Source organism: Hyperolius riggenbachi, chromosome 4, assembly GCF_040937935.1.
Source record: "Hyperolius riggenbachi isolate aHypRig1 chromosome 4, aHypRig1.pri, whole genome shotgun sequence".
Classification (NCBI taxonomy): domain Eukaryota; kingdom Metazoa; phylum Chordata; class Amphibia; order Anura; family Hyperoliidae; genus Hyperolius; species Hyperolius riggenbachi.
Window position 1 is genome coordinate 419,541,675 of NC_090649.1, and position 16,250 is coordinate 419,557,924.

Here is a 16,250-nt window from a genome sequence, read left to right on the forward strand (position 1 = left end):
TGCATACCTGCCTGGATCTCTGTCTTCCAGGCATCTTCCTATTACTTCGGGTCAGGAGCAGCTGTGCCTCCAGGATATGTATCCCCCAGTACACGCCTCCTTTTTCAATGATGCTGCAACCTACCTACCAATCCGATGGGCTCCCCATTTCTTCCTTCTGATTGGTGCAGAGGGCAGGGTAGAAGTATTGGAGGAGGAGCATTGCCATCTATACACTTGGAATTCTTGGATGTGTAGGGTTTCCCCTCATAATTTTGCTTCTGCACTACAGGTACACTTCAGAGAGGTTGTATAGACAAGATTAACTTACTGTATCTCATTATAAATATCAACAGTAAACAGAATATAAGTTTTCAAATAAGAAGAACATTTAACATAAAAATAGTTTTAATGACTTATACAAAGCATATACAATGTTATCTTAAAATGTACCTAAAGTGACATCTTCAGAATGTACAGGCTACATGTAACTGGCTACCAACAGAGTGACTCATTGCACACTACAGATGACAATGACTTGCTGCTGGATTCTGTTTCCCCACTCCTCTGATGGTATTACAGTCCTGCAAGCTTCTGCGTTCCACTCCTGTGCTTGTATTACAATCCTGCAGGCTACCGTTTTCCACTCATGTGCTGGTATTAAAGTCCTAGAGTCTTCTGTTTCCCACTCGTTAAGGTATTACAGTCCTGCAGGCTACTGTTTCCCACTCATGTGAAGGTATTACAGTCCTGCAGGCTACTGTTTCCCACTCCAGCTATAGTACTATAGTCCTGCAGGCCTCTGTTTCCTAATCCTGTGAAGGTATTACAATCCTGCAGGCTTCTGTTTCCCACTCATGTGAAGGTATTACAATCCTGCAGGCTTCTGTTTTCCACTCCTGTGCTGGTATTAAAGTCCTGGAGTCTTCTGTTTCCCACTCGTGTGAAGGTATTACAGTCCTGCAGGCTTGTTTCCCACTCCTGTGATAGTACTATAATCCTGCAGGTTTCTGTTTCCCACTCCTGCAGGCTTCTGCTTCCCACTCCTGTGAAGGTATTACAGCCCTGCAGGTTTCTGTTTCCCACTCCTGTGATGGGATTACAGTTATGCAGGCTTCTGTTTCCCACTCCTGTGAAGGTATTACAGTCCTGCAGGCTTCTGTTTCCCACTCCTGTGATAGTACTATAGTCCTGCAGGCTTTGTTTCCCACTACTGTGATAGTACTATAGTCCTGCAGGCTTCTGTTTCCCACTCCTGTGAAGGTATTATAGTGTACTTTCCCACTCCTGTGAAGGTATTATAGTGTACAATCTGGTAGCAAAACAAGGCTAGCAAGATAAGTGCTCAATGACAGACAGGCATGGAGATCTCAGTCAGCGGCGTGAAAATGGCCACTAAGTAAAGTACACAAATCTGGCAATAAATATTAAGTCTTGACAATATCCTGAGAGCATGTTTATAATCTTCCCGCACAGCATCATAAAGGAGCCTGTTTGTTACAGTGGCTATCAGCTGTTTACCAGAAAAGTGCCGTTTCTGCAGAAATAGTGTCACTTTTTAAAATGACAATCGGCATAAATGAGCTCCACTTTTATGACTATTTGCCAGTTTTCTGTAATGGCCACTATTTCTAATGACAAACAAATACTATATTTTTTGGACTGTAAGACTCACTTTTTCTCCCCTAAAAGTGGGGAAAAAAAGTCCCTGCGTCTCATAGTCCAAATGCAGGGAGTTCCTGACTTGTGAACACCTGCCAATTTGAACCTGCAACCCGCCGCAATGTCTGGAACTCCCTGTACTGTGCCCATGCAGAGGAGGACACTGGGACAAACAGAGGACACAATGGGACATATAGGAGGACACAAAGAAGACAGAGGCAGACACATGGGGGACTCAAGAGGTATAAAAGAGCATGATGTACAAAGGGGGCATAATTCACAAGATGCCCCTGCACCAATCATGCACCAGGTTATATATATATATATATATATATATATATATATATTTCCCCCCCCCCCCCCGTTTCTTGCCCTCTAAAACTAGGTGCATCTTATGGTCAGGAGCGTCTTAGGGCCCGTTTCCACTAGTGCGGAATCGCCGCATATCACCGCTGACAAAATCGCATCCGCATGCGTTTTTTGCCGCGATTTCGCATAGGCAGGGTATGTGCGATTTTAACCATGTCACTGCCTGTGTCAATTTACATTACTTTCAATGCGAAATCGCACGCGAAATCGCGGGGAAAAACGCATGCAAAAAACGCATGCGATTTCCCTATTAAATACATTGCCTGCGATTCGCCTGCATTCCACACGCAGGCGAATTCTGCAGGGTCTACCGTGCAGAAAAATCCTGCACATAAAAACGCAAATGAAAACTGACAAGTGGAAACAGTCCCATCCACTTGTATTGCCTATGCGAATCCGCATGCGTTGTCTGCATGCGAATTCGCGCTAGTGGAAACGGGCCCTTATAGTCCGAAAAATACAGTAGCAGCAATCATCATAAATTTATGGTGTGATCTCCATTTTAAAAAAATTGCCAAATAGCAAGTGGGCCAGAGTGGAGGACAAAAGTGCGCTTTTTGAAAACCATTCATCACTTTTAGAGATTACCACATTATGAAGAAGTGATTTGTGGCTGCAAAAAAGTCTATGGCATCCATTTTCTTTGAGGGGGAGGCATACGGTTGTCCGCTAAATGCAATCTAAAGCTGGTCACTAACGGTCCAATTTCTAGCGAAAAATCGTTCGAGCGATCAGAAATTCTGATCGGGTTGGTTGTAAATAATCTCCATTGGTGGACGCAATCAATTATGAACAAGTGAAAAAAATGTCGTCCGAATGAATTTTCGTCAACCCAAAATTTGGATTTTCTTGTTGGTTGTGATAGATAGGAAGCAAAGATTGGTTTGTTGATGGTGTAGTGAACGATGTATTACAATATTTCACTTCCGATCAGAATTTGATCGCTCGAACGATTTTTCGCTAGAAATTGGACCGTTAGCGGCCAGCTTTAGACGAAAATTTATTCGGGCGATATTTTTTTCACTCGTTCATAATCGATTGTGTCCACCAATGGAGATTTACAACCAATCCGATCAGAATTTCTGATCGCTCGAAAGATTTTTCGCTAGTAATTGGACTGTTAGTGGCCAGCTTAAGGCTCCACTTAAGTGAATGAAGCAGCAGATCCCCACTTTAGGGTAGCTACCGTGGAAGATTAAAAGGTGCCCATAAGGGCCTTTTTACACTTCATGCATTTTTTTTCTCAGCAGTGCATTGTTACAAACCTTCAGTTTTCAGCATATAGTGTGAAAGAGGCCATAGGGAAACATGGACATTACCTTCCAAATCAGTTCTCCTTTCAGTTACAACTGACAGCAACTGATATAGTGTAAATGACCCTTAATGGTACAATATTTTCATCAAGGGTAATCATCCAATTGGATTTTCAGGATTGAAAGTAATCAGAAGGTAACTGTCAATTGTTCGCATAAACAATTGTTCCCATAAAGATTATGGCACGTTCTTTCTTCAGATATGATCGTGAAATCCAACATTCTAAACGACCAACTTCTCTTCTGATCATCTATAGAATCCGTTTTCTCCATACACTGTGTGGTTGTCTGTATAATTGATCATAAATATCTGATTGAATTTTTGCATCTGAGGAAAGTATAGTACCGGTAATGTGCACCTTTTAGTACTGATTACAACTACAGAAGATCACCTATTTATAAATATAGCTATCTTTAAGTGATTGATTTTGAAAACAAGCAAACAAAGAAATGGTGAACTATAATCCGACTGTCATGTCTTTATAAACAGGTCCCCTAAGTGAACATGCTGGAAGCAGCCATTTTGTTGTTCCATTTTTCCCAGCACTCATAATTCAACCAGAACTGGGGTACCGTACAAAAAGCATTGCCCACTGGTGAACGAACAGACTAAATACTGTTCAGAGAACAAAATGGCTGCCAAACCGTAAATCTTCGAATTCCTATTATCACATTTAACGGCATGGCTCTTTCCTTCCTCTGAGAAGATTTCTCAGACACAGTGGTTAAATATTTAAGGCATACAAAATATACATATATATATAGAATTAGCTTTGGCAATAGACTAAATGGAAGAAACGTGCAATGTGTCGATAAGCTTCTCATTTGTTGATAACTTCTTCTTTCAGCTTCTCTGCTAACTGCTTCCTCCGTTGCAGGTTCCTCATTTCTTCCTCAGTCAGCTCTTTACCCTGGAAAATAAAATACATAGATCACTGCAAGGGTTCTCCATCTTAACCCTTTCTGGACTGGGCGGTTCTGGTCCACACCACACCTTGCCACGCTGGGGTTAGCAGCCAATTCCTGACTGAGATACGGAAGCTCTGCTGTCAGCGTGTGGATTTGGAGTTCAGAGCCACGTGGTCCCGAATTTGAACACTAGCACGATTTGTAGATATGCTTATAACGTTCAAATTGCCAACCAGTTTAAGGATGTTTGGTCTCTCTGGAAAACACTGTGTTCAAAACAGGGAATAGTGGTGGTAGGCCCCAGCTGAGGGGACATAATATGGGACCCAGGTGGTCCTAAGGGAACTATAGTCAGTATATAAATGTATCAGGAAGTGACCAAAAAAGGTGTAAAAATATTACATTATAGTAAATTGAGGAAAGCTTAACTTCTATCTGTCAAAACACAGTTGTAGGCAACCCAAACAGAAAGTGTGTAGCGATTTAGTTATGATGCGTTTCACCACAGCACACTGGCTTCATCAGTGGCTCTGAGGCGCTCCACAAGCTTTAACTTCAGTAGCCAGACAGTTACCTGATGAAGCAGGAGTGACGCAGTGAAATACATTATACATTAAAGAACAACTATCAAAGAAACTGTTTTTCTGTAAACCCCACATACCTATAGAACTTTTAGCCAGCAACACTAAAAACATTTCAGAGGTCTCTCAGCACAGCCTGTGTGAAAAAAGGCGTTGTTTACCAGCTGTTTTGTAAAAATTCAGGAACACAGAGCTTCAGCTGATGATTATTTACACACATTTAAAGCTATATTTCTGCTTTCTATCATTCTGAAGAGATTCCAGTCACAGTACTACAGCCAGTGAAGATTGTTTCTGTATGCTGGATGTGCTGGGCACAGTCCTCCATAGTAATGCCCTCAGTGAGAACTGTTCTCTGTAAATGTTTTTCTTCATATAAAACATGCAAAGATGAAAAACCACTACGCATCCTACCTACAGTAGATTCACGTCATTGTAAGTGGCTCCTGAAAGCCACATTACGTGAATATAAGTCAGTTCACTTTAATGAGCACAGTGTGCATACTAGCACGCGTCTGGGCTCATTAACCCCCCTCCCTCTAACTACACTATGTAAGAATGCCCTCCCGGGGGTCCGATCCTCCAACCCCCTGCCCGATCCCCTGTAATTGCAGCATCCTCCTCCCCTCCTTCTTCCCCCATGCTGCGATCGGGCAGCATGGAGGATTAGCATGTAAACAATATACCTCACCTCGTTCCAGCACGATCAGCTTCCCCTTCGTGCATTAACGCTGCCTGTATCATTATGCCGAACGGATCGGGTCCCGGCTTGATGACGTAATCAAGCCGGGACCCAGTCTATTCGACATAGTGACACAGGCAGAGATAATGCACAGAGGGGAAGCTGATCGCGCACTGGTACGAGGCAAGGTGAGCTGTTTACATGCTAATCCTCCATGCTGCCCGATCGCAGCATGGAGGTGAGTGGAGGGGGGCACAAGAATTATGGACTAATAAAATATGTGGGCTTGATCTACAGTAATACTTTTTATTTTTAAACTGTAATGCCTGAAAACTAAGAAATAATGACTTTTTTCATTTTTTTTTCTTCATATTCACTTTAAAATGCATTCAAAATAAAATACTTAGCAAAACATACCACCCAGTGAAAGCCTAATTGGTGGCAAAAAAAACATGGTATAGATCATTTGTGATAAGTACTGCTAAAGTTATTGGCTAATGAATGGGAGACCTGTGAAATGTAGACAATTGCTTGGTTTTTTTTTAGGGGGAAACCCCCAGGGAAGGGAACTGGTTAAACATAAACAACTTTCACTTGACACCTTATCCCAAATGGTAGGTAATCTCTCATACAATTATTTTTAAGGGTTATTTTACTTTATTTCTACACAATTTTTGGGCACCTCTTGATATGTTTATAAAACCATCACATCAATCAACGGAATGTAGAGGAAAATTTAATCTCAGTGATTTTGCCCGTGAGAGGATTGTTAGTGCCATACAGGCAAGTATTGTATTAAGTATTTCTAAGTATTTCTCAGCTGATTTCCTGGGATCCTCAAACACAACAGTCCCAGTTTGCTCATAATGGTGAGAAAAACACTCAAGTGAGCAGCAGTTTTGTGGAAGAAAGCACCATGCCACGCAAGCAACTTCACAGAGTTCGTAGGAAAAATGACCAGACTAGTTCAAGCTGATATACTATCCTAACTCAGACAACCACTCTTTACAAAAAAAGCAGAAATAATCACAGCATTAATAATTATAACCCAGATACCTGCAAGGAACTTGGAGCAGTTTCTTCATCATGCTCTTCAGAACTAGAGATTTTCTTCTTAGAATCGTTTTTCTTTGCTAAAAGTTCTGCTCTTCTCTGTTTCAGATACTCAGCACGTTCTCGCAGTTGATCCTTTTCTGTCTGTGTTAAGTTCTATACAGAAAATTGTTTTATTAAAATAGAAAAGTGTTTTATTAGGTTCTCTATTACAAAAATACAGATGTATCTTCATCGCTTTGCATCAGCACTGCTAGGTTTTTCTCCACACCATTCTTTCTGCCTACCAAGGCACTGCAGGATTATAAATCAGTGATGCACAAAACACCACCATACCTGGCACTGCAAACACCACCAACTCCAACCCCCTTATGGCACGGCAAACACCACCCACCCCAGCTCTCTTAAGGTATGGCAAGCACCAACCAACACCAGCCCACTTATGGCACGGCAAACACCACCTACCCAATGCCCTTCTGACACAGCAAACACCAACCAACCCCAACCCACTTATGGCACAGCAAACACCACCAACCCCAACACTCTTCTGACATGACAAAAACCAACAACTCCTAAGTAATTTAGCACAGCAAACACCACCCATCCCAGCTACTGGCACAGCAAAAGCACCAACCCAAAAATTCTTTGGATACAACAAGGATCACCATCCTTAATATTCTTTTGGTTCTGGTTCAACAAGATTTAAAATAAACATGCAGATTAAAAACATCAAAAATACTGCAATAAATGCCTAGCCAAATCAACGTATTAAGATATCTCTGTGCACCAGGATCTGGATATCTGAGCTGGTACAAGATTATATTGCACAACCACAGTAACCACCAACAAGAAAGAAAACATTCAAAATAATTTTGAAAGTACTTTTTCACATACTTTGTGGTACATTTTCAGTTGCAAAATGCTGAAAAGTTATTTTAAATAGAAGATGAAAAAATATCTCCTAGGACAGGGGTCTGCAACCTTTAAGACAAAGAGCCACTTGGACCCGTTTCCAAAAAGAGAAAAAAACTGGGAGCCGCAAAACCATTATAAAACAAATCGTTAGCAGATATGACCCCCATATGCACAATCCTTCAGCAGATATGACCCCCATATGCACAAATCGTTAGCAGATATGACCCCCATATGCACATATGACCCCCATATGCACAATCCTTCAGCAGATATGACCCCCATATGCACAAATCTGAAAAGAAAAACCCATTTACTCACCTAGTCAGAAGACCTCCTGTCACGATCTCCTCCTGTCCCGACCTCGTGGCGCGCAACTCCCACAATCCTTGCATAACACTGCAGGGCTACGGGAACATGGCCGCCCGAAGCCCTGCACTGGTCCGGCGGCCGCTCTGATAGGCTGCCGGCCAGCGACAGCACACGTCACACGCGCGCCGCAGCCACTGACACCGGAGCCGCGGCGAAGGTGAAAAAGAGCCGCATGCGGCTCCGGAGCCACGGGTTGCCGACCCCTGTCCTAGGAGAAATTCAGGATAAAAAGCTAATTGCATATCGGTCCAGGTGTTTCTGACTTTACTGGCTATACATCTACAGTACCAGAGACTCAGAATCAGTATTAGAGCAGGGGTGTCATACTCAATCATGAAAGGGGCCAAGATCTAAAACCTAGTCTAAGTTGTGGGCCAATTTGCTTATAAACATTTAACAATGATTGAACAATCTCAAACTAAGTGGCATAACTAAAGCAAACATGAAGGGCTAGTGTCCCCCCTCCCACAGAGTAGCACAGTGGAACAGTCTAATATTTACCTGCCCCAGTGCTGCATCGGCAGAAAAAGATCAAGATAAAATGTGGCCCAATGCAAGCCTTATGCTGGATCCACACCATACAATTTTTCGACCGATTAACCTGGCCGATCGATTATTTCCAGCATGTCCGATCTGATAAACGATTTTTTGAGCAATTTTATGACCGATTTCTGTTAGTTTCTACAGAAATCGGTCAGACAATTGATAAAAAAATCGTTCGATTCTCAGATTGGACATGCTGGATTGTATGGTGTGGATCCAGCATAAAGCTCCGTCTACACGGAGCGATGTTCTTTATCAATCGAGCCGCTGATGCGGCTCGATTGATAAGATCCGTCAGGTCCGATTTTGCCGCCGCCGATTCCCTGCTCGTTCCCCACGAGGAGACAATGGCAGGGAATCGAGTGGAAGATAAGCGGCGCAGCGACGAATCGAATCCGATGCACGCCCGGGCGAGCGGGGATGCGCAGGGATGCGGAAGAGGCGATCCGGCGGCTAATCGAGCCGCCGGATAGCCTCGTGCAGATGGGGCTTATGTCTTTTAGGTAAGTTGAGGGGGAGGATTTTTACCAGCCACACAAGGGCGTTTGGATCCCCAGAGGGGGTACCATGTTCATTTTGCAAAGGGGTCCCGTGGATTTTTTCTGTACCCCGGCTCAAAGGGACAATGTTTCAACCAGAAACAGTCACCGGTGTGCTCCTCTGAAAGGAAAGCCTGTCTGCGGTCTGCTTACAATGATGCATATTTAAAGCTCTTGAGGGCCACGTAAAATAACAAGGAGAGTGTATTTGACACCTGTGTATTAGCACATTGTAACGGCTTCACCATCAGCAATCTACATATATAGCCTTCCGGCATAGGATTGTCCAACACAGAATAAACAGACAGCCAACTTAGAGCTGAGATGGAGGAGAAAATGGACAGTTAGCACTACATACAGTGATGTGAAAAACTATTTGCCCCCTTCCTGATTTCTTATTCTTTTGCATGTTTGTCACACTTAAATGTTTCTGCTCATCAAAAACCGTTAACTATTAGTCAAAGATAACATAATTGAACACAAAATGCAGTTTTAAATGATGGTTTTTATTATTTAGTGAGAAAAAAACCTCAAAACCTACATGGCCCTGAGCACTGGCGTACCAATAGGGGATGTGACCCCTGCCGTCGTGGGGGGGGCCCTCGAGGCCCCCCTAGGGCCCGCTCAGGGACTTTTGGGGGCAGGAGGGGGTCGCAGCATAAGAGGAGAGTGTGGCAGATCGGTGGGGAGGGGGGGGAATTCCGTTCTCAAAGAGCAACTTCCTGTTTACACAGGAAGTTGCAAGAGGCTCTTTGAGAACGGAAGTCCTCCAGCGAGAAGGAGGTAATGTATTCATCCCGCCGCGACCGCCGCTGCTGCCACCAATGTTTGCAGGAGGGGGAGCGCTGAGAGGAGAGCCCGAGGTGAGGGAGGGGGGGGGGGTGAATTTTCCCCCTCCCCACCGATCTCCCACTCTTCTCTTATGCTGCGACCCCTCCTGCCCCTGAGTGGGGGGCCCCCCACTTTTTGCAGGGGGGCCCGGGGATTTGTAGGTACGCCCCTGGCCCTGTGTGAAAAAGAAATTGCCCCTGAACCTAATAACTGGTTGGGCCACCCTTAGCAGCAATAACTGCAATCAAGCGTTTGCGATAACTTGCAACGAGTCTTTTACAGCGCTCTGGAGGAATTTTGGCACACTCATCACTCAATTCAACAGAATTGTTGTAATTCAGCTTTATTTGAGGGTTTTCTAGCATGAACCGCCTTTTTAAGGTCATGCCACAACATTTCAATAGGATTCAGGTGAAGACTTTGACTAGGCCACTCCAAAGTCTTCATTTTGTTTTTCTTCAGCCATTCAGAGGTGGATTTGCTGGTGTGTTTTGGGTCATTGTCCTGCTGCAGCACCCAAGATCGCTTCAGCTTGAGTTGACGAACAGATGGCCGGACATTCTCCTTCAGGATTTTTTGGTAAACAGTAGAATTCATGGTTCCATCTATCACAGCAAGCCTTCCAGGTACTGAAGCAGCAAAACAACCCCAGACCATCAGACTACCACCACCATATTTTACTGTTGGTATGATGTTCTTTTGCTGAAATGCTGTGTTACTTCTACGCCAGATGTAACGGGACACGCACCTTCCAAAAAGTTCAACTTTTGTCTCGTCGGTCCACAAGGAATTTTCCCAAAAGTCTTGGCAATCATTGAGATGTTTTTTTTAGCAAAATTGAGACGAGCCTTAATGTTCTTTTTGCTTAAAAGTGGTTTGCGCCTTGGATATCTGCCATGCAGGCAGTTTTTGCCCAGTCTCTTTCTTATGGTGGAGTTGTGAACACTGACCTTAATTGAGGCAAGTGAGGCCTGCAGTTTTTTAGATGTTGTCCTGGGGTCTTTTGTGGCCTCTCGGATGAGTTTTCTCTGCGCTCTTGGGGTAATTTTGGTCGGCCGGCCACTCCTGGGAAGGTTCATCACTGTTCCATGTTTTTGTCATTTGTGGATAATGGCTCTTACTGTGGTTCGCTGGAGTCCCAAAGCTTTATAAATGGCTTTAAAACCTTTACCAGATAGATCTCAATTACTTTTGTTCTCATTTGTTCCTGAATTTCTTTGGATCTTGGCATGATGTCTAGCTTTTGAGGTGCTTTTGGTCTACTTCTCTGGGTCAGATAGCTCCTATTTAAAGTGAACCTCCAGACTAAAAATAGACTCAGCAGCACTGAAAAGGCCTAGTGTTTCTTTAACAGTTTCACAGCATCATAACTTTGTTTCTCTTATACAAGCCTCATTTTAGCTGCACAGAAGAAAACTGCCCGGGCATTTTTTTCCCTGATGCTGTGCAAAGCATGATGGGATTTCTGATGTTGTTGTTCTCGTTCTGCTGTTTTGGTGTAAATTTTTTGTTTTACATTTTGAATTTGACATTTGAAGCCTAGCGCGTGCAGCTGGGAGAGGTTATCAGGACACAGGACAGTTGAACTGTGTTTCGTGCTCCCTGTCACCTCCTTTCAACCAAAAAGATGGCTGCCCCAATGACAAAGATAGCAGCCCCCATGAATCACAAACATTTACCTGTTCTTTTAAAACGGGGTGGGTAAAATATTATATTACCTATCTATTCTAATTAACATAACTAATGTAACTTAATGCCAGTATGTTTGTTTAGGCTGAAGTTCCCCTTTAAGGGCCCTTTTCCACCAGCGCGTTTGCGCTGGCTGAATCGCAAAAACGCAAACCGCTAGCGATTTTACAATCGCTACGGTTTGCTTTTTAACATAGGAATCGCGGTAGGTAATTTCCACTACCGCGATTCGTTTTTTACTTGATCGCGATCGCGCCGCGGAGCGACTTTTGCCGCGATTTTGCTATGCAGTGCATAGCATAGCAAAATCGCGGCCGCGAACGTCGGGGAATCGCCGCTAATTGCGATTCAGCAATCGCTAGCGTTCAGCGTGAACGCTAGCGATTGCTAGTGGAAAAGGGCCCTAAGTGATTTCTTGATTGAAACAGGTGTGGCAGTAATCAGGTCTGGTGGTGACTACACAAATTGAACTCAGGTGTGATAAACCACAGTTAAGGTTTTTTTTTTAACAAGGGGGGCAATCACTTTTTCACACAGGGCCATGTAGATTTGGATTTTTTTTCTCACTAAATAATAAAAACCATCATTTAAAACTGCATTTTGTGTTCAATTATGTTATCTTTCACTAATAGGTAACGGTTTTTGATGAGCAGAAACATTTAAGTGTGACAAACAACAAAAGAATAAGAAATCAGGAAGGGGGCAAATAGTTTTTCACATCACTGTAAGTTAGTTACAGTTAGCATATTCAAGTAGCAGTACTTTGTTGAATTACCAAGCAGAGATGGACAAAGTAACTAATCTCTGGAAGTTACCATGACTTTTTACTGCTTGTGGATCAGAATAAATAGAGTTATCTTAATTTGTAGAGTGGGTGTAAGCTTACAGTGACAGATCCCTGTATCCCAGCTTCTTTTCTTGCTTGCTCCATCCAAGTGTTAGCAGCTTCCTTACTGCTCAGTTCTGGAATTATAGTAGCTTCCGGATGGTATACAATTTTCTCTCCTTTCGGTGACGGCCTTTTATCCTCCAAATGTACTGGTTCTGCTAGACAAAAATGATACCAATGATGTGAAGGGAAAACGCATAGAATTTGTGCGGGATGAAAACCTACTGTAAATCTGTCCCATAAGCCTATTCACCTGAAACCAGCTCTTCTAGGTTCTGCAGATACCACCTCCAGAATGTGACTGGTATTTGGAGATTTTTTTGAGCCAGATACAGGACACAGAGCAGGCAGGGAAGTCAGGTGACATCAAGCAAGCTGGAGGCCTGTGTGCAAGAGCAGCTAATTTGGTGTGTCTGCCTTTCACATATAAAGACGTTCAGCATCTTGGTTATGGTGGAAAGGAGGAGCCCCAATGATCAGAGCGATTCCTGTGCTCGGAATACTGGACAAAGACTTTGACAATGCTCTGTAGATCAATAGGAACTGTGAGGTGCTACATGTTATCTAACAGAATGTGATGATGAATTGTTTCAGTGCAGAAAGGATCCAATGGCAGTCAGTTAAGAACCATGGTTAGTGGGCAAAGTCCATACGGGAGTCTCAAAAGGACTACCGTATTTCTCCTCTTACCGAAGGTGAGCATCCAACTCTTTTTTAAGACGGTTTACTTCTCAGTTGTGGTACTTTGCCCTAAAAGAATCCCACATTGCTGACTCTGGTAAGTAGAGGCATGTAATTGGCAGCAGGAGCATCAAGAGAAGCTTCCATGGGCTAGACTAGGGATGTCAACTCCAGTCCTCACGGGCCAAGGTTGTCACACATTTTTGGCACAGCTCAAATTAACTGATGGGGCTGAATCAGGAAATTTGTTTGGTTTATCAAGTAGAACACATCTCCATTTTTTAGTCCATCCTAAACACTGGAACTGATAGGACCTTTGAGGACTGGAGTTCCGATACATGTGGGCTAGACAATGCACACAGCATGCCAACATCAACTGGGTGACATCATGCAAGCTGGAAGCCTGGGTGTATGATTAGCCAACTAGGCGTGCCTGTCCTTTACTCTTAAATGTAGCCAGCGGCTCTGAATTTCAGGAGAAAGAGGAAACCAGTGACTAGAAACACTCCAGTGCTAGCAGTACTGGATACAGTGAAGAACATGGCCTGGAATAGGCCCCGTTTTGTGCCATATATTCCCTAAGAGAATGCTGATAGTTAAATGTCATAGTATAGAGAGGACTTTCTTATTCTGCTGTAATTTATCATATTTACATGTACCAGTATTAGTGATGTCTCAAACTACACATCAACTATGTATGTATGTTTTATTTGTATTGCTGCATGTCTTGTTGTGCTGAGTCTTAAATTCCTCATGTATCTATGCTCCACACTATTTGTTTTGTGCAACACCATGGAATATGTTGGCGCTATATATAAAAAAATAATAATAATGGCCTTCTCCACTCTGAGAGCGGCAAATGCTGTTTGGCGATCTATAAGCCACTTCATAAATATGGCAACTGGCACTAAGGCAACACTGAATAATGGTACTTTTGCAGAAACAGGAACTTCCAATGAAAATGGTGATCCTATATAACAGTAGTTTCCGCAGATTCTACTTTTATAAATCTAGCAATTTGACATTGCGTCTTATAGTCTGGAGCGTCTTATAGTCCGAAAAATACGGGTACCTCGCTAGTCAGTGATTTTATTTTTCCATGTGGAAGTTGGTAATTTACCTCACTAGTCAGTGATTTTAGTTTTCTATTAGTGAGGTCCAATTGCAATGTGATTTTGGTCCAAGCACAATCGTCGTCCTGCCACAATTTGGGTGCGATTAAGCTCTACTATACTGAGTATAGTAGCTCAATCGCATAGTGGAAATTGAAACGCGATCGCATTTCATAGTGGAAAAGAGCCCTTAAGGCTTTGTGAGTTGAAGCTAAAGTCCAATAGCTATTCTTCCTAGAAGACATGTTACACAGAGATTTCAGATTTGTACCTTTCTGTGGTGAGGCGACTGCTCCAGAGGAGGAAGTCTTGGAGTGATTTTCTTTTACACAGGCAGCATTTTTTTCCTGAAAAAAGTATAATAAATGAAAAACATCTAAAAAAGATTTTTTTTTTTACATTCTTTAATAACTTAATTGTTCCTTTACCTTCCTCCGTAACTGCTCCATCTCATATTCTTCTTTTGAAAGCCTACAAAACACCAGATATTCATATGTAAATGATCATGTATCAAGGCTTTAAGTGACCCCAAGGTGAGAGCGATATGGAGGCTGCCATATTTATCTCATTTTAAACAATACCAGTTGCCCTGGCTATCCTGCTTATACTCACAACAAGTAGCAGTATGTCTGCTTTACATAAGATAGTCCTGCCAACCTGAACTATGAACTGCAGCTGTCTGTTAAACTGTCTGTTAAACTGACGTCTGGGTGTCTCTGTAGCTAAGAATCTGTACCATGTGTTGTTTGCCAATTGCTGTCACTGTCTGTCAAACTGCGGTTGTGTCTATGTAGCCATTATCTGTACCATGTTGATGTTGCTTTTTATGCCAATTGTTTTTGATGCTTTTTATGCCAATTGCCGTGTGTCCACAAAAAATTCCGGGTGCGGCTCCCGCCGCACTTGGCGAATAAAGTTGATTCTGATTCTGAGTAGTGTGACAGCATTGCTTATCATCCCTGTGAAGATCTTATCAGCACTTTAGCACACAATACGCCCTTTATTTGTGCGCATAATATCAGATGCCAGTATTTTGAAACAGAGCTAAAATGAGCCTTATTGAAATACTGTAGTTTGAACTACACTTAAAGTGGACCTGAACTCTTGCACAGGACAGAAGGAAAACATACAGAAATGCACCCTGTATGTATTTAGAGAGTTTAGCCTGTCTGATTCCCAGCTGTGTCAGCTGACTGGGGGCAACAATTTTCGGTGTGGAGTCGCACTCACTGGTCACCCATCAATCTCGGATGGTCAGGTGTGCAGAGCACATAGTCTCAGACACCAAGGGACTTAAACTGTAGCAAAAGAGAAGAATGATCTGCACCACCTTCAAGAGGTAAGCTTAATCTGTTTATTAAAGAGAAAACATACAAAATTTAAAAAGAACTTTATGGCAGGACAGTCCACTGTTTCCGGCTCCTGCCCATCTTCATGCTGCCTAGTTCTAAAATGACATACAAAACACACCCAAATATATATACAAATGTAACCAATCACAGATCATATAATAATTAGAGGACCTGATGGGAAACAGCCTATTTAAATATATGTGTGACTAGATATTTAAATAGGCTGTTTCCCATCAGGTCCTCTAATTAGTATATGATCTGTGATTGGTTACTTTAATAAACAGATTAAGCTTACCTCTTGAAGGTGGTGCGGATCATTCTCCTCTTTTGCTTCAGCTGACTGCCGGGGCAGTGAGCTGTTTGGTAAACACAGGATGTTAACAATAGGACTGTTTCCATGAAAGAAGGAAGTAGACACTGCAGATTGATTGCTAGATTTGTATGAGCTGTAACACATTTTTTTTCTTTAAAGGTTATTATGCTGTTGCGTATCTTTTAAGCAGAGAGGAATTTCTGAATTCAGGTCTGCTTTAAAGAGAATCTGTATTGTTAAAATCGCTCAAAAGTAAACATACCAGTGCGTTAGGGGACATCTCCTATTACCCTCTGGCACAATTTCGCCGCTCCTCGCCACATTAAAAGTGGTTAAAAACAGTTTTAAAAAGTTTGTTTGTAAACAAACAAAATGGCCACCAAAACAGGAAGTAGATTGATGTACAGCATGTCCACACATAGAAAATACATCCATACACAAGCAGGCTGTATACAGCATTCCTTTTGAA

General features: G+C 42.7%; 1 protein-coding gene across 3 annotated transcripts in view; it reads right to left on the bottom strand.

The window, feature by feature from the left end:
• Positions 1–369: 369 nt before the first annotated feature.
• The window catches only part of CFAP36 (cilia and flagella associated protein 36), a 37,438-nt gene continuing 21,557 nt past the window's right edge, over positions 370–16,250 (bottom strand). For 2 of the 3 annotated variants that reach the window (XM_068232428.1, XM_068232430.1), the window contains exons 6-10: positions 14,545–14,587; positions 14,388–14,463; positions 12,321–12,481; positions 6,552–6,704; positions 370–4,234 (exon numbers count right to left, since the gene is read on the bottom strand). In XM_068232428.1, the coding sequence (XP_068088529.1) occupies positions 4,145–4,234; positions 6,552–6,704; positions 12,321–12,481; positions 14,388–14,463; positions 14,545–14,587 (523 nt within the window). In that variant the 3' untranslated portion in view covers positions 370–4,144. The remainder of the gene's footprint in view (positions 4,235–6,551; positions 6,705–12,320; positions 12,482–14,387; positions 14,464–14,544; positions 14,588–16,250) is intronic. The other variant, XM_068232429.1, reaches the window with a different exon arrangement.